Source organism: Callithrix jacchus, chromosome 10, assembly GCF_049354715.1.
Source record: "Callithrix jacchus isolate 240 chromosome 10, calJac240_pri, whole genome shotgun sequence".
Classification (NCBI taxonomy): Eukaryota; Metazoa; Chordata; class Mammalia; order Primates; family Cebidae; genus Callithrix; species Callithrix jacchus.
In genome coordinates, this window is record NC_133511.1 from 41,771,528 (window position 1) to 41,793,859 (window position 22,332).

Genomic DNA, 22,332 nt, shown 5'->3' on the forward strand with positions numbered 1-22,332 from the left:
TTTGGTGTGCTATTGGATTTGGCTTGCCAGTATTTTATTGACGATTTTTGCATCAATGTTTTTCATGGGTATTAGCCTGAAACTTTCTTTGTTAGTTGTGTCTCTGCCAGGTTTTGGTATCAGTATGATGTTGGTCTTGTAAAATGAGTTAGGGAGGATTCTTTTTCTACTGTTTGGAAAATTTTCAGAAGAAATTATAGCAGCACCTCTTTGTACCTCTGATAGAATTCAGCTGTGAATTTGTCTGGTCCTGGACATTTTTTGGTTGGTATGCTATTAATTGCTGCCTCAATTTCAGACCTTGTTATTGGTCTATTCAGGGATTTGACTTCTTTCTGTTTAGTCTTGGGAGGGTGTTAAGTGTCCAGGAATTTATCATTTCTTCTAGATTTCCTGGTTTATTTTCATAGATGGGTTTATAGTATTCACTGAGGGTAGTTTGTATTTCTGTGGGATTGGTGGTGATATCCCCTTTATCATTTTTTATTGTATCTATTTGAACCTTCTCTATTTTCTTTTTTATTAGTCTGGCTAGCAGTCTATCTATTTTGCTGATCTTTTCAAAAATCCAGCTCTTGGATTCATTGATTTTTTTTTATGCTGTCCTTTTAAATTTTAATAAAATAGATTAATTTCATATTACATAGAGAGCAAGTCCATCCACTCATCCGTGATAAAATTTTAGAAATATTTTTTATAAAATGTTTAGTATTTGATTGGAAATGAATCCAGTATAACATGACTTCTACAGATACAGCATTTCCATCCTCACTCCCATTCCTATTGAGAAATTTTAAAAATACAGAAAAGTACAAAAAATAAGACAAGATATCCATATACCACAATCCAGAATCAATCAGAATCTTCTTATATTTACTTGAAGTCCTTTTAAAGAGAAGTGGATGTTTATATAAAAAGCTCAAGTCCCCCTTTAACCAATACCCACCCCACCTCCCACACGCATTACTTTCCCTTCTCCACTCTTCACAGGTGACCACTATCAAGAGTTTGGTCTGTATCCTTCCAACCCATTTCAACAACATGTACATACATATATGCATCCATTACCAATAGACAGTACTGAGTATTGTGAGGGAACTTTTCATTCAAATTTACAAAGTCATTGTACTATCTGCATCCTTCTGCAACTTGATCCCCCCTCAACACTTCCGGGATCTTTCTGTGAATACATGTGGATTTCATTGGTTGCATGTTACAGATATATAGTATTACATAAGAATTTCCCATAGAGTTCCTGATGGGCATTCTCAGTTGTTTCCAATTTTTGGCTACTACAAGTCAAGCCACAGTAAATATCCTAGTACGTATTTCCTGAGCATTCATAGTCACAAGTAGAACTGCTAAGTATTTCTGAAGTTGTCAAAAGGAATGTTTCCCTGTTCCCAAGGTCATACTGCATGTAGTATACAGCTTTTCATATTTCTGTTTTTAATCTCTGGATTTACTTTTGCATATAGTTCATGCTCTATTTTTCTCCCTTGGAGAACAAATTACCTCCACTTAAAAAAATAGTTCCACTATTTCCTCACTTCCTGATGCCGCTTATATTATAGTCCAAATTCTAATAAATGCATAGTCTTTTTCTGAAATCTCTTCTGCTCTGTTCATTTAATACCATAGGAGTCTTAATATTATTTGTGGATGACCATGTCATCTATTTTTGTCTGTTCCTTTCCAATATTTACAACTTTTTTGTTACTAGCAAAGATCTCCAGATCTGTGGTGGCAGCAATAAAACAGACATCCATTTTCTGTTCCCATTTGTTGTGAAACTGTGCCTAAACTTTCAGCATGATCACTGCTGCAAGTGTCTTTGCTGGATATAGGCTTTTTATCATATGCATGTCTTTCTCTTCAGTACAAATTTTCTGGTGTCCCTTAAGTTTTTAGAACTTTAGTTAAAGTTAACCTCATTTGTGGTGCTTTGCTTCAGATGGATTATTTCTGATGCATGATGAGGTGTCCATTGCTAATGAAAGCTTTCCCACTTTCTAGGTATTCATAGGGTTTTTAGTGAGTATGAATTTTCTGGTGTCTAAGGTGGTGTGACTTCTGGCTGAAAGCTTTCCCACATTCGCTGCACTGATGAGGTTTCTTACCTGTGTGTATTCTCAAGTGCAGAGCAAGGGTTGAGAACTGAGAGAAAGCTATCCCACATTCGTTACAACCATAGGGCTTCTCACCTGTATGGCTTCTCACATGCACAGTGAGAGATGAGCTCTGAGAGAAGGCCTTTCCACACACATTGCATTCATAAGGTTTATCGCCCGAATGGATTCTCACGTGTACGATAAGTGATGTTCGCTGAGAGAAGGCTTTTCCACATTCGTTACATTCATAGGGTTTCTCTCCAGTGTGAATGTTCTGATGTTTTATGAGGTACTTCTTCTGGCCAAAGGCTGTTCCACATTCATTACATTTAAAAGGCTTCTCTCCAATATGGATTTTCTCATGCTCAGTAAGGTTGGATTTGCCACTAAAGGGTTTTCCACACTCCTTACATACAAAGGGCTTCTCTCCCGTGTGAGTTCTCTGGTGTCTGATGAGGTTTGACTTCTGAATGAAAGCTTTCCCGCAATCTTTACACTCAAAAGGTTTTTCTCCAGTGTGAATTTTCTGGTGCGTAAGGAGGTTTTCCTTCTGGCTAAAGGATTTCCCACATTCATTACATTCAAAAAGCTTCTCCCCCGTGTGGGTGTTCTGATGTTTAATGACATACTGCTTCTGGCTAAAGGCTTTGCCACACTCGTTACATTCAAAAGGTTTCTCTCTCGTATGAAAATGCTCATGCTCGGTGAGGTTTGACTTGTGGCTGAAGACTTTCCCACATACCTTACAGGCAAAGGGGTTTTCCCCACCGTAAATTCTCTGCTGGCTGAGCTGTGACATCTGAATGGAAGCTTGCCCACATTCACAAGGTTTCTCTCCAGTAGAAATTGTTTGATGAATGAGGATTTACTTTTGGCTTAAGAGATTTCCACATCTCTTACATTTATAAGGCTTCTCTGTGTATGACCACCCAAATGCATATCAAGGGATAAGGTCTGAGAGGAAGTTTTTATCATACTCAGTACATTCGATGCTCTTTCTCCAGAAAGATTTTCTAATATTCAATGAAGTATTGCTACTTTCACCTTCACTGGTTTCTCACCAGCATGAATTTTCTGCTTCTCAATGAGATTTGTCATCTAGCTAAGGGCTTGTCAATACTCCTTAGAAGCACAGGGTTTCTCTTCAGCATGACTTCTACGTTCAATGAGATGTGACATGTGAGTAAAAGCTCCCCCACGTTCAGAAAATTCATAGGGTTTCTCTCCAGTATGAACACTCTGGTATCAGATGAGGTACAAACGTTTTAAACCAAAGGCATTTATACTGAAGGGGGGGTTAATACCACAGGAAGTAAGCTGTGGTAGAGAAGTTCCCAACTGATTCCCTTGATGATTCTTTCTTACACAACCTCCCTCATGACTTCAGTCCAGGTTGTGTTTCAAACTCCAAACTTCAAAAAGGTGTGGCCTTCAAAGAAAGAAGATCTGAGAGCAGAGGAAGTATTTATTTTTCCTTCTTTTCCTCAGTCTTTACTGGAGATGGATCAACTTGTCTCCCAAGTTTTGGTGCCTCTTTATCTGCTCATCATTTTCACAGGCTTCATCTGCACAGATCCTTCCCACTTCTTTCTCTACCATACAGTTTGTCTTCTTGCTTCAACAGAGGATCATATAACCTGCCGCGGACAAAGACCAAAATCGATTTTTTTTTTTTAAGGTTTTTCGTGTCTCTATCTCCTTCATATCTGCTCTGATCTTAGTTATTTCTTGTCTTCTGCTAGCTACTGAATTTGTTTCTTCTTGCTCCTCTAGTTCTTTTAATTGTGATGTTAGAGTGTCAGTTTTAGATCTTTCCTGCTTTATCTCATGGTCATTTACTGCTATAAATTTCCCTCTGGACACTGCTTTAAATGTGTTCCAGAGATTCTGGTATGTTGTGTCTTTGTTCTCATTGGTTGCAAATAACATCTTTATTTCTGTCTTCATTTCATTATCCAGTAGTCATTCAGGAGCAAGTTGTTCAGCTTCCATGTAGTTGTGTGGTTTTGAGTGAGTTTCTTAATCCTTAGTTCTAATTTGATTACACTGTGGTCTGAGAGACTGTTATGATTTCCATTCTTTTGCATTTGCTGAGGAGTGTTTTACTTCCAATTGTGCAGTCAATTTTAGAATCAGTGTGATGTGGTGTTGAGAAGTATGTACATTCTGTGGATTTCAGGTGGAGAGTTCAGTAAATGTCTATTAAAACCGCTTGTTCCAGATCTGAGTTGAAGTCCTGTATATCCTTATTAATTTTCTGTCTCATTGATCTAATATTGACAGTGGAGTGTTAAAGACTCCCACTATAATGGTGTGGGAATCTAAGTCACTTTGTAGGTCTTTAAGAACTTGCTTTATATATCTGGGTGCTCCTGTATTGTATGCATGTATATTTAGAATAGTTAGCTCTTCTTGTTGCATTTATACCTTTACCATTATGTAATGTAAAGTCTCTTCTTTGTCTCTTTTTATCTGTGTTGGTTTAAAGTCTGTTTTATCTGAGACAAGGTTTGCAATGCCTCCTTTTTTTGCTTTCCATTTTCTTGGTAAGTCTTTCTGCATCCCTTTATTTTGAGCCTATGTGTCTTTGCACATGAGATGGGTCTCCTGAATACAGCACACCAATGGGTCCTGACACTTTAATCAATTTGATAGACCCTTTAATCAATTTAATTGGAGCATTTAGCCCATTTACAATCAAGGTTAATATTGTTATGTCTGAATTTGATTCTGCCATTATGATGCTAGCTGGTGGTTTCACCCATTAGTTGATGCAGTTTCCTCATAGCATCGATGATCGTTGCAGTTTGGTATGTTTTGCAGTGGCTGGTACTGGTTGTTCCTTTCCATGTTTATTGCTTCCTTCAGGAGCTCTTGTAAGGCACTCCTGATGGTCACAAAATCTGTCATTAGTTGCTTGTCTGTAAAGGATTTTATTTTTCCATTGCTTAAGAAGCTTAGTTTGGCTGGATATGAAATTCTGGGTTGAAAATTAGTTTCTTTAAGGATGTTGAATATTGGCCCCCTCTCTCTTCTGGCTTGTAGTGTTTCTGCTGAGAGATCTGCTGTGAGTCTGATGGGCTTCCCTTTGTGGGCTAACATTCTTATATTTCAACAACAATCAAGTCAAGAGCCAAATCATAAACAACCCCTGTATGAGTTCATTTTCATGCCACTAATAAAGACAGACCAGAGACTGGGTAATTTACAATAGAAAGAAGTTTATTTGGACTTACAGTTCCATGTGGCTGGGGAAGCCTCACAATCATGGTAGAAGGCAAGGAGGAGGAAGTCCTGTCTTACATGGATGCCAGCAGGGAAAGAGATAATTAGAAAGACGTAAAAGCAGAAACTATTGATAAAACCATCAGATCTTATGAGACTTATTCACTACCACAACAGTATGGGGGAAACTGCATCCATGGTTCAATTATCTCCTACTAGGTTTGTCTCACAACATGTGGAAATGAATGAGAGTACAATTCAAGATGAGATTTGGGTGGGAACAAACAGCCAAGCAATATCAAATTCCTATTCACAATTGTGACAGAAAGATTAATGGGAATACAATTAACAAGGGTAGTGAAAGAGTTCTCCTCTGCAAAAAAAAACTATAAACCACTGTTCAAAAAAATCAGAACAACACTAACAAATGAAAAAACATTCTGTTTTCATGAATAGGAAGAATCAATTTTGTTAAAATGGCCATATTTCCCCAAGCAATTTACAGATTCTATATTATTACCATTAAATTACCATTGACATTCTTCACAGAAATAGTGAAAATAATTTCAGAATGCATGTGGAACCAAAAAAAAGGATGAACAAGGCAATCCTCAGGAAAAAGAATAAACCTAGAGATATCATGCTACATGACTTCTCTACATGGTACAGGACTATAGGGCTACAGTGACCAAAACAGCATGGTACTGGTACAAGAACAGACACATAGAACAATGGAAGAGAATAGAGAACGCAAAAATAAGATGACATATCTACAACTATCTAATTTTCAACAAACCTGACAAAAGCAATGGAAAAAGGGTTGCCTATTCAATAAATGATTCTGGGATAACTGGCTAGCCATATACAGAAAATTAAACCTGGACCCCTTTTTTACAGTATATACAAAGTTTTATGGATTATTTCTGTATAATTCATACATAATCCATGGATTTAAAACTTAAACATAAAACCAAAAACTATAAAAACTCTGGAAGAGAACCTAGGCAATACCATTCTGGACACAGGAATGGGTAAAGATTTCATGAGAAAGATGACAAAAACAATTTCATGAGAAAGATTTCATGAGAAAGATGACAACAAGAACAAAAATTGACAAATGGGATCTAATTTTTAAAAAGAGCTTATGCACAGCAAAAAAAACTATTAACAGAGTCAACAGCCTAAAGAATGAGAGAAAATTTTGACAAATTATGTATCCAACAAAGGTCTAATATCCAACATGTAAAAGGAACTTAAACAAATTTATAAGAAAAAAAAACCATTAAAACATGAGCAAAGGGTATGAACAAACACTTTTCAAAAGAAGACATACATCCAGCCAACAATCATTTGAAAAAAAGCTCAACCTCTCTGATCACTAGAGAAATGAAAATCAAAATTAAAATTACACCATCTCACATCGGTCAGAATGGTTATTACTAAAGCATAAAAAAATAACATATGGTGATGAGGTTTTACACTTAAGGTTAATATTGTTATGTGTGAGTTTGATCCTGCCATTTTGATACTCGGTTGTTTTGCCATGTTCGTTGACATGTTTTCTTCATTGTGTCGATGGTCTTTACCACTTGGTATGTTTATGCAGAGGCTGATACTGGTTGTTCCTTTCCATGTTTAGTGCTTCCTTCATTTCAACCCTGGTGAATCTGATGATTATGTGCCTTGTGGTTGCTCTTCTTGAGGAATATCTCTGTGGTGTTCTCTGTATTTCCTGTATTTGAATACTGGCCTCTCTTGGCAGGTTGGGGAAGTTCTCCTGGATAGTATCCTGAAGAGGGTTTTCCAACTTGGATTTATTCTCCCCATCACATTCAGGGACACCGAACAAATGTAGATTAGGTCTTTTCACATAGTCCCATATTTCTTGGAGGCTTTTTCATTTATTTTCACCCTTTTTTCTCTAATCTTGCCTTCTCATTTAATTTCACTGAGTTGGTCTTCAATCTCCAATATCCTTTCTTCCGCTTGATTGATTCGGCTATTGAAACTTGTGTATGCTTTGCAAAGTTCTCATGCTGTGTTTTTCAGCTCCATCAAACCATTTATGTTCTTCTCTAAGCTGATTATTCTAGTTAGCATTTAGTCTAACCTTTTTTCAAGGTTTTTAGTTTCTTTGCATTGGGTTAGAACATGTTTCTTTAGCTCAGAGAAGTTTATTACCCATCTCCTGAAGCCTGCTTCTGTCAATTCATCAAACTCATTATCCATCCTGTTTTGTTCCCTTGGTGGTGAGGAGTTGTGATCTGGTTTTTGGTGATTTCATTCTTTTTGTGCTGGTTTCTTCCCATCTTCATAGATTTATCTACCTTTGGTCTTTGAAGTTGGTGACTTTTGGATGGGGTCTCTGAGTGGATGTCCTTTCTCTTGATGTTGAAGCTATTTCTTTCTGTTTTTTAGTTTTTCTTCTAACAATCAGGCCTCTCTGCTTCAGGACTGCTGGAGATCCACTCCAGACCCTGCTTGCCTGGGGATCACACATGGGGGCTGCAGAATGGTAAGGGTTGCTGCCTGTTTCTTCTTCTGATATCTTCATCCCAGAAGGGTACCCATCAGATGTCAGCCAGAGCTCTCCCTTATGAGGTGCCTCTTTGGAAATATGGGGGTGAGGGAGCCACTGGAGGAGGCAGTCTATCCCTTATCAGAGCTCAAGTGCTGTGCTGGGAGCTCTGTTGTTTTGTTCAGAGCTCCTGGGTCAGAACATTTAAGTCTGCTGCAGCAGAACTCACAGTCACCTCTTTTCCCAGGTCCTCTTTCTTGGGAAGGTGGGGCTTTATTTATAAGTCCCTGTAGTGCTGTTGCCTTTTTTCAGAGATGCCCTGACCAGCAAGGAGGGAGTCAAGTCACAGTCTACCTAAAAAGGCATTGCATAGCTGCTGCAGGCTCTGCCTAGCTGCTGTGTAAACTTCCTTGAGGTTTTGTTTACACAGGTAAGGTTAGAATGGCCTCAGTAATGGTGGACTGTCTCAGTAATGGTGGATTGTCTCAGTAAGTGTATACTCTTCCCACATGGAGCTCGACTGTCCCAGGTTGAGTTCAAACTGCTGCACTGGCTGCAAAACTCTCAAGCAAGTGTGTTTTAGACTGCTGGGCTTTGTGGGGGTGAAACCCACCGAGCCAGATCACCTGGCTCCCTGCCTTCAGCCCCTCTTTTTCAGGGGAATATGCAGCTCTGTCCTGGGCTTGTCGGCCAGTGGGAATCTCCTGGAATATGGGCCATAATGACCACAGGAGAAGCACAGTATCTGAATTGGAGTGCCGCAGTGGTCAGAAAAGCCCCTAATGGCCTCCATTGGGTCGGGGGGTCCTCCACTTTGCTGTACTTCAAGAATTAGGAGGTGCCCCACCCTGCCTTGGTTCACCCTCCTTGGGCTACACCCACTGTCCAACCAGTCCCATTGAGATGCACCTGGTACCTTGGTTGGAAATGCAGCAGTCAATTGCCCTTTGCATCGCTCTCACTGGGAACTGCGCTCTGGAGCCGTTTCTATTTGGCCATCTTGGTGGAGCTCTCTGCTGATGAGGTTTTGAAGAAAAAGACACATTTATACACTCTTGGGGGGGTGTGTAAATTAGTTAAACCATCGTGAAAGACAGTGTGGCCATTCTTCAAAGACCCACAGACAGAAGTGCCATTTGATCCAGAAATTCCATTACTGAGTAAATAAGTAAAGAAATATAAATCATTCTATTATAAAGACACACACAGGCATATATTTTAAGAGCATGATTCACAATAGCGAAGACATGGAATCAACCCAAATATCCATCAATGATACAGTGGGTAAAGAAAATGTGGTATATATACACAATAAGATACTATGCAACTATATGAAAGAATGAGATCATTTCCTTTGCAGGGACATGGATGGAGTTGGAGGCCATCATCCTTAGCAAACTAATGCAAGAACAGAAAACCAGATAGCACATGTTCTCATTTATAAATGGGAACTAAATGATGAGAACACATAGACACATAGAGGGGAACAACACACACTGGGGCCTATTGGAGGGTGTAGGGTGGGAAGAGGGAAAAAATCAGGAAAAATAACTAATGACTACTAAGCTTATATCTGTTTGATAAAATAACTGGTAAAACAAACCTCCAGGACACACACATTTATCCACATAACAAATCTGCACATCCTGCATATATAACGCTAAACTTAAAAATAAAATTTAAAAACAAACAAAATTATAAAACAGGGAATTTTGAGCAGAAAATGAGAATATAAAAATAAGACAAGCTGATACATATAGTGGAAAAGGATTTAAGTGAAAATTTCACTAAATGAACTTGGAAGCATATTAGAAGCTAGAAAAGACATGATTAGTAAACATGAAAATCAGGCAGAGTAACTCTCCAAACTGAGTCATTCAGATCAACATGTCAGAAAAGAAGGAATGAAGCTTAATGACATTGATATGGTTTGGCTGTGTCTCCACCCAAATATCATTTCAAATTGTTGCTCTCATAATTTCCATGTGATGTGGGAGGACCCCATGGGAGATAATTGAATCATGGGGTGGTTCTCCCTTACTGTTCTTGTGGTAGTAAGTCTCATGAGATGTGATGGTTTTATAAGAGGAGTTTCCTTGCACAAGTTCTCTCTTGTCTGCCACCATGTAAGTTGTGCCTTTTATCTTCCAACATGATTGTGAGGCCTCAGTAGCCACATGGAACTGTTGGTCCAACAAATCTCTTTTTCTTTGTAAATTACCCAGTATCAGGTATGTCTTTATCTGCAGCATGAAAACAAAGTAATACAGATCTATTGGATAATATCAATATGTGTTTAGCAATGCATATATTAGATATGTATTAAAAATATATTAGACCAGAAAAAAAAATAGAGATGTTAGAGAAGAAAAATATTTGTAAAAGTTGTTGTCAAATGTTTTCTAACTCAGATATAGATCTAATATATCTATGTATCTCAATAACTCCCAAGTCAAATAAATACAGTTAATCAGAAAATATCACACATTTCTAATAATACATGATTTTTTAGAAATCTTAACAGCAGTCAGGAATAAAAACATACTACCTATTAGGGATTAACAATAAGAGCAACTGCAGATTTCTTGTAAAATAATTTTTCTTGTAAAATAATATTTTTTGACTATTGAACCAAAGGAAATACACCACTATACAGGCTTGCTTATGGTGAAAAATTGAAGACAATGAAGCATCTTTCAAGTATCAAACAAACAAACAAACAAGAAAATAATGTTAACTCAAGAGTTTCATACCTAGACAAAAGAAAATTCTTCAAAACTAAAGATGCAATAAAGATATTTTTAGACAAACAGAGAGAGGACTCAAGACGGCATAGTGAGAACAACCCAGGATTAAAGCTCTCGGTGAATGCGTGGAGCGGGTGAGTCAGGGCCGCATTTCCACACAGATCTTTGTTGCCCACAGAACAGGGAAATTACAAGGTATAAAAGCGATGCGGGACACCAGGCAGAGGTTTTGGCTGGTTCAGCCGGCAGCTGGTGCGGCCGGCGGCCAGCGCTGTAGTGCCGTGGCGCTACACAGCGCTCCACACAAAGCACAGTGGTCCCGGTGCCCTGTTGAACTGGCAATCTGAGACTTGAGAGGGCGGAACTTGAGACTGAATGGGACTTGGACAGTGAGCCAGCACAAGAGATTCCAGGAAAACAGCATTTGGGGTAGCACAGTGGGAAAAACAAAACGGAGATTCCAAATGCTCCCAGAGGAGAGGTTCCCTTAGAGCACAGCTGAACCCAGCATGGTGCAGCTCCGTGGGGGAGGGTCGTCCACCATTACCGAGGCAATCCGCCTCTACTGAGGTACACGCCCATTGCGGACACAGTCTGCCATTGCCGAGGCAACCCACTAAAACAGAGAGACTCCGCCGCAAGGCATAGCCCGTGGCAGCAGGGCGGAGACCGCAGCAGAAGGGCAGAGCCTGCAGCAACAGGGCGAACCTCATACCAGCAGGAGGGAGCCTCGGCAGGCAAATAGTGACTAGACAGCCTCATAGCTGGGCAGGACAGCACAACAAACACTCACAAAGAAAAAAGGATTTTTTTATGAGTTCTGTTGCAGCAGAACTAAATGTAGCAGCCTAAAAGCCCTGAATGAACAACAGAGCTCACAGCTCAGCACTTGAGCTCCTATAAAGTACAGACTGTCTCCTCAAGCAGCTCCCTGACCCCTCTATATCCAGAAGACTGACATTTGGCAGGCATCATTCTGGGACAAAGATAGCAGAAAAAGAAACTGGTAGCATCCCTCACTGTTCTGCAGCTGCTATAGGTGCACCCCAGACAAGCAGGGCCTAAAGTGGACCTCAGCAGTTGTACAGTGGAGGGGCTAGACTGGTAGAAAAACAACCAAGTAACAGAAATTCTTCATCATCAACAATCTGGGCATCCACTCAGAGACCCAGTCGAAAAGTCAGCAACTACACAGACGACAGGTGGATAAAACCACAAAGATGGAAAGAAACCAGCGTAAAAAGGAGGAAAACACCTGAAACCAGAACACCTCGCCTCCTACAAAGGACCAAAACTCCTCATCAGCAAGGGAACAAACCTGGACGGAGAATGACTATGACAAAATGACGAAATAAGACTTCAGAAGGTGGGTAATGAGAAACTTTTGTGAGCTAAAAGAACATGTTTTAAATCAATGCAAAGAAACTAAGAACCTTAAAAAAAGATTTGAAAAAAGATTCAAGGAAATGATAACAAGAATGGATAACTTAGAGAGGAATATGAATGAATTAAAGGAGATGAAAAACACAATACGAAAATTCGCGAAGCATGCACAAGTTTCAATAGCCGAATTGACCAAGCAGAAGAAAGAATATCAGAAGTTGAAGAACAAGTCAATGAAATAAAACAAGAAACCAAGATTAGAGAAAAAAGCGCAAAAAGGAATGAACAAAGTCTCCAAGAAATGTGGGACTATGTTAAGAGAGCTAACCTACGTTTGATAGGTGTACCAGAATGTGACGAAGAGAATGAATCCAAGCTGAAAAATACTCTTCAGGACATTATCCAGGAAAATTTCCCCCACCTAGCAAGACAGGCCAACACTCAAATGCACGAAATACAAAGAACACCACAAAAATATTCCGCAAGAAGAGCCACCCCAAAGCACATAATCGTCAGATTCAACAAGGTTGAAATAAAGGAGAAAATACTAAGGGCAGCCAGAGAGAAAGGTCGGGTCACCCATAAAGGGAAGCCCATCAGACTCACAGCAGATCTCTCAACAGAAACACTACAAGCCAGAAGAGAGTAGGGGCCAATATTCAACATCCTTAAAGAAAAGAATTTTCAATGCAGAATTTCATATCCAGCCAAACTGAGCTTCAGAAGTGAAGGAAAAATAAAATCCTTTGCGAACAAGCAAGTACTCAGAGATTTTGTCACCACCAGGCCTGCTTTACAAGAGCTCCTGAAAGAGGCACTACACATAGAAAGAAACAACCAGTACAAGCCATTCCAAAATCAAACTAAATGCTAAAGAGCATCGACATAATGAAGAATCTACAACAACTAACAGGCAAAACAGCCAGCTAGCATCAAAATGGCAGTATCAAATTCACAAATAATATTAACCCTAAATGTAAATGAACTAAATGCACCAATCAAAAGACACAGACTGGCAAATTGGATAAAAATCCAAAACCCATCAGTGTGCTGTATCCAGAAAACCCATCTCAATGCAAGGATACGCAAAGGCTCAAAATATAGGGATGGAGGAAGATGTAGCAAGCAAATAGACAGCAAAAAAAAGCAGGAGTTGCAATTCTCATCTCTGATAAAATAGACTTTAAAGCAACAAAGATCAAAAGAGACAAAGAAGGACATTACATAATGGTAAAAGGATCGATACAACAAGAAGAGCTAACGATCCTAAACATATATGGACCCAATGCAGGAGCACCCAGATACATAAGGCAAGTTCTTAATGACTTACAAAGAGACTTAGACTTCCACACAATAATAGTGGGAGACTTTAACACTCCACTGTCAATATTAGACAGATCAACCAGACAGAAAATCAACAAGGATATCTAGAGCTTGAACTCAGACCTGGAGCAAGCAAACCTGATAGACATTTACAGAACTCTCCACCCCAAATCCACAGAATATACATTCTTCTCAGCACCACATCACACCTACTCTAAAACTGACCACATAATTGGAAGTAAATCACTCCTCAGCAAATGCAAAACAACTGAAATCATAACAAATGGTCTCTCAGACCATAGTGCAATCAAGTTAGAACTCAGAATTCAGAAACCAACCCAGAACTGCACAGCTTCATGGAAACTGAACAATTGGCTCTAGAATGTTGACTGGATCAACAAAGAAATGAAAGCAGAAATAAAGAAGTTCTTCGAAACCAATGAGAATGAAGACACAACATGCCAGAATCTCTGGGACACATTTAAAGCAGTCTCTAGAAGAAAATATATAGCAATAAGTGCCCATATGAGGAGAATGGAGAGATCCAAAATTGACACCCTATCATCAAAATTGAAAGAGCTAGAGGAGCAAGATCAAAAAAAATGAAAACCCAGCAGAAGAAAAGAAATAACTAAGATCAGAGCAGAACTGAAGGAGATAGAGACACGAAAAACCCTTCAAAAAATCAATAAATTAAAGAGCTGGTTTTTTGAAAAGATCCACAAAATAGACAGACCACTAGCCAAAGTGATTAAAAATAAAAGAGAGAACAACCAAATAGATGCAATAAAAAATGATAAAGGGGAAATCACCACAGACTCCACAGAAATTCAAACCATCATCAGAGAATATTACAAACAACTCTTTGCACATAAACTAGTAAACCTGGAAGAAATGGATAAATTCCTGGACTCCTGTGTCCTCCCAAGCCTAAACCAGGAGAAAGCTGAAACTATGAATAGACCAATAAGAAGGGCAGAAGTCGAGGCAGCAATTAAGAGCCTACCACACAAAAAAAGCCCAGGTCCAGATGGGTTCACAGCCGAATTCTACCAGACACACAAAGAGGAGCTGGTACCATTCCTTCTGAAACTATTCCAAATATTCCAAAAACAGGGAATCCTTCCCATATCAATTTATGAGACCAATATCATCCTGATACCAAAACCCGGCAGAGACCCAACAAAAATATAAAACTTCAGGCCAATATCCATGATGAACATAGACGCAAAAATCTTCAATAAAATATTGGCAAGCCGATTGCAACAGCAAATCAAAAAACTTATCCATCATGATCAAGTAGGATTCATCCCGGGGATGCAAGGCTGGTTCAACATACGCAAGTCTGTAAACGTAATTCACCACATAAACAGAACCAAAAACAAAAACCACATGATTATCTCAATTGACACAGAGAAGGCATTCGACAAAATTCAACAGCCCTTTGTGCTAAAAACCCTCAATAAACTTGGTATCGATGGAACGTATCTCAACGTAATAAAAGCTATTTATGACAAACCAACAGCCAAAATCATACTAAATGGGCAAAACTGGAAGCATTCCCTTTGAAATCTGGCACTAGACAAGGATGCTCTCTTTCACCACACCTATGCAATATAGTACTGGAAGTTCTAGCCACAGCAATCAGGCAAGAAAAAGAAATAAAGCGTATTCAAATAGAAAAGGTGGAAGCCAAATTGTCTCTATTTGCAGACGACATGATAGTATACCTAGAAGACCCCATCGCCTCAACCCAAAAACTCCTGAAACTGATAAGCAACTTCAGCAAAGTCTCAGGATATAAAATCAATGTGCAAAAATCACAAGCATTCCTCTACACCAATAACAGACTTAAAGAGAGCCAAATCAAGAACGAACTGCCATTCGCAATTGCTACAAAAAGAATAAAATACTTAGGAATACAACTCACAAGGAACGTAAGGGACCTGTTCAAGAAAAACTACAAACCACTGCTCAATGAAATCAGAGAGGACACAAACAGATGGAGAAACATTCCATGTTCATGGTTAGGAAGAATTAATATCGTGAAAATGGCTATACTGCCCAAAGTAATTTACAGAATCAACTCTATCCCCATCAAGCTACCATTGACTTTCTTCACAGAACTGGAAAAAACCACCATGACCTTCATATGGAACCAAAAGAGAGCCTGCATAGCCAAGTCAATTCTAAGCAAAAAGAACACAGCGGGGGGCATCACACTACCGGATTTCAAACTATACTACAAGGCTACAGTAATCAAAACAGCATGGTACTGGTACCACAACAGAGACAGACCAATGGAACAAAACAGAGGCATTGGAGGCAACACAACATATCTACAACCACACAATCTTGGATAATCCTGACAAAAACAAGTAATGGGGAAAGGATTCCCTGTTTAACAAATGGTGTTGGGAAAACTGGCTAGCCATGTGCAGAAAGCAGAAACTGGACCCCTTCCTGACACCTTACACTAAAATTAACTCCAGATGGATTGAAGACTTAAACATAAGACCTGGCACCATAAAAACCCTAGAAGGAAATCTAGGCAAAACTATCCAGGACATGGGAGTAGGCAAGGACTTCATGAACAAAACACCAAAAGCATTGGCAACAAAAGCCAAAATAGACAAGTGGGACCTAATGAAACTCCACAGCTTCTGCACGGTAAAAGAAACAGTCACTAGAGTGAATCAGCAACCAACAGAATAAGAAAAAATTTTTGCAGTTTACCCAACTGACAAAGGGCTGATATCCAGAATTTACAAAGAATTCAAACAGATTTACAGGAAAAAACCAAACAAGTCCATTCAAAAATGGATAAAGGATATGAACAGACACTTTATGAAAGAAGACATATATGAGGCCAACAATCATATGAAAAAATGCTCATCATCACTGGTCATCAGAGAGATGCAAATCAAAACCACATTGAGATACCATCTCACGCCAGTTAGAATGGCGATCATTAAAAAATCTGGAGACAACAGATGCTGGAAAGGATGTGGAGAAAAAGGAACACTTTTACACTGTTGGTGGGAGCGTAAATTAGTCCAACCATTGTGGAAGACAGTGTGGCGATTCCTCAAGGCCTTAGAAATAGAAATTCCATTTGACCCAGCAATCCCATTACTGGGTATATATCCAAAGGACTATAAATCGTTCTACTATAAGGACACATGCACACGAATGTTCATTGCAGCACTGTTTACAATAGCAAAGACCTGGAATCAACCCAGATGCCCATCGATGATAGACTGGATTGGGAAAATGTGGCACATATACACCATGGAATATTATGCAGCAATTAGAAATGATGAGTTCGAGTCATTTGTAGGGACATGGATGAATCTGGAGAACATCATTCTCAGCAAACTGACACAATAACAGAAAATGAAATACCGCATATTCTCACTCATAGGCGGGTGATGAAAAATGAGAGCACATGGACACAGGGAGGGGAGTACTAAACACTGGGGTCTATTGGGGGGAAAAGGGGAGGGGCCGGGGGAGGGGGAGCTGGGGACGGATAGCCTGGGGAGAAATGCCAAATATGGGTGAAGGGGAGAAAGGAAGCAAAACACACTGCCATGTGTGTACCTATGCGACTGTCTTGCATGTTCTGCACATGTACCCCAAAACCTAAAATGCACCAAAAAATTTAAAAAAATAAAGATATTTTTAGACAAACAAAAATTATTTCATTTTGTGTAAACTTGCCTTACAAGAAATAAAATAAGTAATTTCCTCAGGTAAAAGGAAACATTAATACTTGGAATCCCTGATCTACGCAAAGAAATGAAATGTGCTGAAATGGTAAATGTGACAATTTTTCTCATCTGTCTTAATTTATTTAAAGTATAATTGGCAGTGTAAATCCAAGTGAATAACTAAATAGTATAAGATTTTAACATATATAAAAGTAAAATATACAGGTATAACAGTACAAATGTTGCAAAGGAAAAATAGAAACCAACTATTGTTAAGGTACTTATGTTATATGTGAAGTTTTAAAATAGTTATTTAGGGGCAGCTTGTAAAAAGCTAAAGATACATGCTGTAAACCCAGGACCATCCTTTAAAAAAATAAAACGAAGATAAAGCTACTATTTCAATAAAATATATAAAAGTGGAATACTAAATAGTGATAAATTAATCTAAAAAGAAGGAAGCATGAAAATGAGAATTTAAAAAGAACGGATTAAACAAATAAAAAGAATAGCAAGATAGTAAAATTAAAACTAAACATATCACTAATTAGATCAAATATTAATAGATGTGACACCCTATTTAAATAACAGAACTTGACTGGCTAGATAAAAAAGCAAGATGAAACTATTATGCTTTTTACAGGAGATGCATATTAAACATAAAGTCATTTTATTTTTAAATGCAGTTGAATGTTTGGTGTGTATATAATCCTAGATGCAATAATTGTTTGTTAAATTATATAGCCTACTAATTCGTTCCAGAAGCTTCCATTCTAAGATAAACCATAAAGACGTGTTATATTACAAATTGTATTTACTATATTCGATTGTTACCAAATATCTGTTTCCTCTTCTATGAAAACATCGTAATATTTAAAACTTTCTATTGATGGTCATCTTTTTGTTCTCCTTGACTCATATTAATGAACATTCCAGCTATTGACATCATAGTATTTTCATGGCTATAGATTGGTTTGGAAAATTGAAAATGCAGAATCATATCATTTTGCTTCTAAATAGAAAGTATGGTATTGAACATGGCTAATACTGGATATAAATGACATAGACAAATTATACTAAAAGGATGATCCATAAACCATCTCTTAATACATGAACAGTTTTTTTTCTGTTGTTACAGGAAGAATGAAGTAGTTTGCTGTTTACATTCTGATGCAAGTTTCTTATCAGAAACAACACATTGAGTAACACTGAAAACTGTGAAATGAGTGATTCTTGGTGTCTCATTACTCTTTTTTAGCAAAGATTGTCTTCCAGTGATTCTGTCATTTCAGTGTTCTTGTGATATTTGAGTGAAGATATGTAAAGATATGGGGCAGTGTGAACTGTATGGTTAAATGAATGGTCTGAAATTCTTGAAGGTTTGATAACTTTAAAATATTTGTCTGAGACTTCTTTTCTTTCAATTGGAAGCAATATAAGGTGATGCTCAGCTGAGTTTCATGAAGTCCATATAATATAAATTACATTTACAGCTTAAGTGTTATCAGAAGTATTATACATGACCCAAATACTGAGGCTTGCACAGATTACAAAAAATAATTTTTAAGAGTCAGTGGCATTTTGCATGAGTATATCATAAAATATACTATTTGTTGAGGACATGCGCAAACCAGGATCTCTATTAGTGCTTTACATAATCAGCATTTTGAGTTTTGCAAAAGTCTCATAAAATAGAATGTTAAATCTACCAAACTTAAAGCGGTTAAGAGACTTGCCTAAGAAAGCACAATTTTGACACAGACCATCAGCACCTATTATCCCAACCATGTTATCTGTCTAAAGAATGAATAGAATTTTGCCAGACAAAGGTAGAATAAAGTAAGTTTCTTAACAATGTCAAGTTGTAATGCAATGAATGGTCTTTGAATGTTTCAGGTTGGAAATGAGGCAAGATAACAGACTGTGAGGATGCTTAAGAGAAGAGAATGAGAGATGAGAAGGAAAGGATGTTCAATATCAAATTTCAAAAGGGTTTGTACAATGAGTGTTGAGTTTTGATTTTATACTTTAAAGATAATTTTAGAACTTTTAGTAATTGTTTTCTTTTAATAGATATAGGCTGATAAGTAATGTGTGTCAAGTTTGAGAATAAATCTATTTGTAGAAAAACTGGTTGGAGAAACAGCAGTTAAGAATCAATTGAGATAAAACAGACTTTAAACCAACAAAGTTTTTTTAAGAAGACAAAGAAGAGCATTACATAATGGTAGAGGAATCAATGCAACAAGAAGAGCTAACTATCCTAAATATATATGCACCGAATACAGGAGCACCCAGATACATAAAGCAACTTCTTAGAGACACATAAAGAGACTTAGCCTCCCACATAATAATAGTGGAAGACTTTTGAACACCCACAGTCAATATTAGACACATCTATGAGACAGAAAATTGATAAAGATATTTAGGACTTGAACTCAGCTCTGGACAAAGTGGACCTAATAGACATTTACATAACTCTCCACCCCAAATCTATAGAATACATTATTCTCAGTGCCACATAGCACTTATTCTAAAATTGACCACATAATTGAAAGTAAAACACTCCTCAGCAAAAGTGAAAGAACATAAATCATAACAGTCTCTCAGACAACAGTACTATCGAATTAGAACTCAAGATTAAGAAACTCACTAAAAATCTCACACCTACATGGAAATTGAACAACCCATTCCTAAATGATTACTGGGTAAATAATGAAATTAGGAAAGAAATAAAGAAGTTCTTTGAAACCAATGAGAACAAAGAGACAACATACCAGAATCTGTGAAACACAGTTAAAGCAGGGGAAATTTATTTATAACACTAAATGCCCACATCAGAAAGCAGGAAAAATCTGAAATCAACACATTAACATCACAATTAAAAGAAATAGAGACGCAAGAGCAAACAAATTCAAAAGATAGCAGAAGACAAGAAATAACAAAGATCAGAGCAGAGCTAGAGAAGATAGAGACACAAAAAACCCTTCAAAAAAATCAATGAATCCAGGAGCTAGTTTTTTTAAAAGATCAACAAAATTGACAGACCACTAGCTAGACTAATAAAGAAGAAAAGAGAGAAGACTCAAATAGACACAATAAAAAATGTTAAAGGGAATATCACCACTGATCCCACAGAAATACAAATTACCATCAGAGAATACTATAAACACCTCTACATAAATAAAGTAGAAAATCTAGAAAAAAAAAAGGATAAATTCCTGGACACATACACTCTCCCAAGACTCAATCAGTTAGAAGTTGAATCCTTGAAGAGACGGATAACAACTTCTGAAACTGAGGCAGTGATTAATAGCCTACTAACAAAAAAAAAAAAAAAAAAAAAAAGAAAGAAAGAAAAGCCCAGGACAAGATGTATTCACAGCTGAATTCCACCAGAGGTACAATAAGAAGCTGGTACCATTCCTTCTGAAATTATTCCAAACAATAGAAAAAGAGGGACTCCTACCTAACCCATTTTATGAGGCCAGCATCATCCTGATATCAAAACCTGGCAGAGGCACAACAAGAAAAGAAAATTTCAGGCCAATATCCCTGGTGAACATCAATGTGAAAATCCTCAATAAAACACTGGCAATCCAAATTCAGCAGCACATCGAAAAGCTCATACACCACAATGAAGTCAGCTTCATCTTTGGGATCTAAGGCTGGTTCAACATATGCAAATAAATAAACTTAATCCATCACACAAACAGAACCAATGATAAAAACCACATGATTATCTCAATAGATGCAGAAAAGGCCTTTGAAAAATCTCAACATTACTTCGTGCTAAAAACTCTCTAATAAACTAGGTATTCATGGAACATATCTCAAAATTATAAGAGCTATTTATGACAAACTCATAGCCCATATCATAGTGAATGCGCAAAGTATGGAAGCATTCCATTTAAAAATCAGTGTAAGACAAGGATGCCCTGTCTTACCACTCCTATTCCTCCACCACTCCTATTCAACATAGTATTATAAGTTCTGGCCAGGGCAATCAGGCAAGAAAAAGAAATAAAGCAAATTTAAATAAAAAGAGAGAAAGTCAAATTGTCTCTGTTAGCAGCTGACATGCTTGCATACTTAGAAAAACCTATTGTTTCAACCCGAAAACTCTTTCAGGTGATAAGCAACTTCAGCAATGTCTCAAGTTACAAAAATCAATGTGCAAAAATCACAAGCATTCCTATACACCAATTATAGACAAAGAGCCAAATCATGAGGGAATTCACATTCACAATTGCTACAAAGGGGATAAAATACCTAGGAATACAACTTACAAGGGATGTGAAGGAACTCTTCAAGGAGAACTACAAACCACTGCTCAAGGAAATAAGAGAGGACACAAACAGATGAAAAAACATTCCATGCTCATGGATAGGAAGAATTGATATTGTAAAAATGGCCATACTGCCCAAAGTAATTTATAGATTATAAATTACTAGGCAATACCATTCAAGACACAGGCAAGGGCAAAGACTTATGACTAAAACACCAAAAGCAATGGCAACAAAAGCTAAAATTGACAAATGGGATCTAATTAAACTAAAGTGCTTCTGCACAGCAAAAGAAATTGTCATCACAGTGAACAGGCAACCTGCAGAATGGGAGAACATTTTTGCAATCTACCCGTCTGACAAAGGTCTAATATACAGAATCTATAAGGACCTTAAACAAATTTGGAAGACAAAAACAAATAATCACATCAAAAAACAGGTGATGAATATGAACAGACACTTCTCAAAAGAAGACATTTATGCATCCAACAACATATGAAAAAAAATTCATTATCACTGATCAGTAGAGAAATGCAAATAAAAACCACAATGAGATAACACTTCACACCAGTTAGAATGACAATTATTAGAAAGTCAGGACAGAACAGATGCTGGTGAAGCTGTGGAGAAATAGGAATGCTTTTACACTGTGGGTGGGAGTGTAAATTAGCTCAACCATTGTGGCAGACAGTGTGGCGACTCCTCAAGGATCTAGAACCAGAAATAACATTTGACCCAGCAATCCCATTACTGTGTACATACCCAAAATATTATCAATCATTCTATTATAAAGACACATGCACACTTATGTTTATTGAAGCACTATTTACAATAGCAAAGATTTGGAACCAACCCAAATACCCATCAATGATAGACTGAATAAAGAAAATGTGGCACATATATACCATGGAATATTATGCAGCCATAAGAAAGAATAAGTTCATGTCCTTTGCAAGGACGTGGATGAAGCTGGAAGCCATCATTCTCAGCAAACTAACGCAGGTACAGAAAACCAAACGCCACATG

The 22,332-nt window shown here is 37.7% G+C and overlaps 1 protein-coding gene and 1 long non-coding RNA gene across 2 annotated transcripts in view; both read right to left on the bottom strand.

Annotated features, from left to right (window-relative positions):
• LOC128929105 (uncharacterized) overlaps positions 1-22,332 on the bottom strand; it is a 93,111-nt gene that overhangs the window by 24,185 nt on the left and 46,594 nt on the right. The window lies entirely within an intron of this gene.
• On the bottom strand, positions 589-3,771 carry LOC144577979 (uncharacterized). The gene has a single exon (XM_078339231.1). The coding sequence runs from the start codon at positions 2,908-2,910 to the stop codon at positions 2,032-2,034; it is 879 nt and encodes a 292-aa protein (XP_078195357.1). The 5' UTR covers positions 2,911-3,771; the 3' UTR covers positions 589-2,031.

What these genes read in the sequence shown, in the direction of transcription:
- LOC144577979 (XM_078339231.1), bottom strand. Translation starts at nt 2,910, where the DNA reads ATGTCACAGCTCAGCCAGCAGAGAATTTACGGTGGGGAAAACCCCTTT.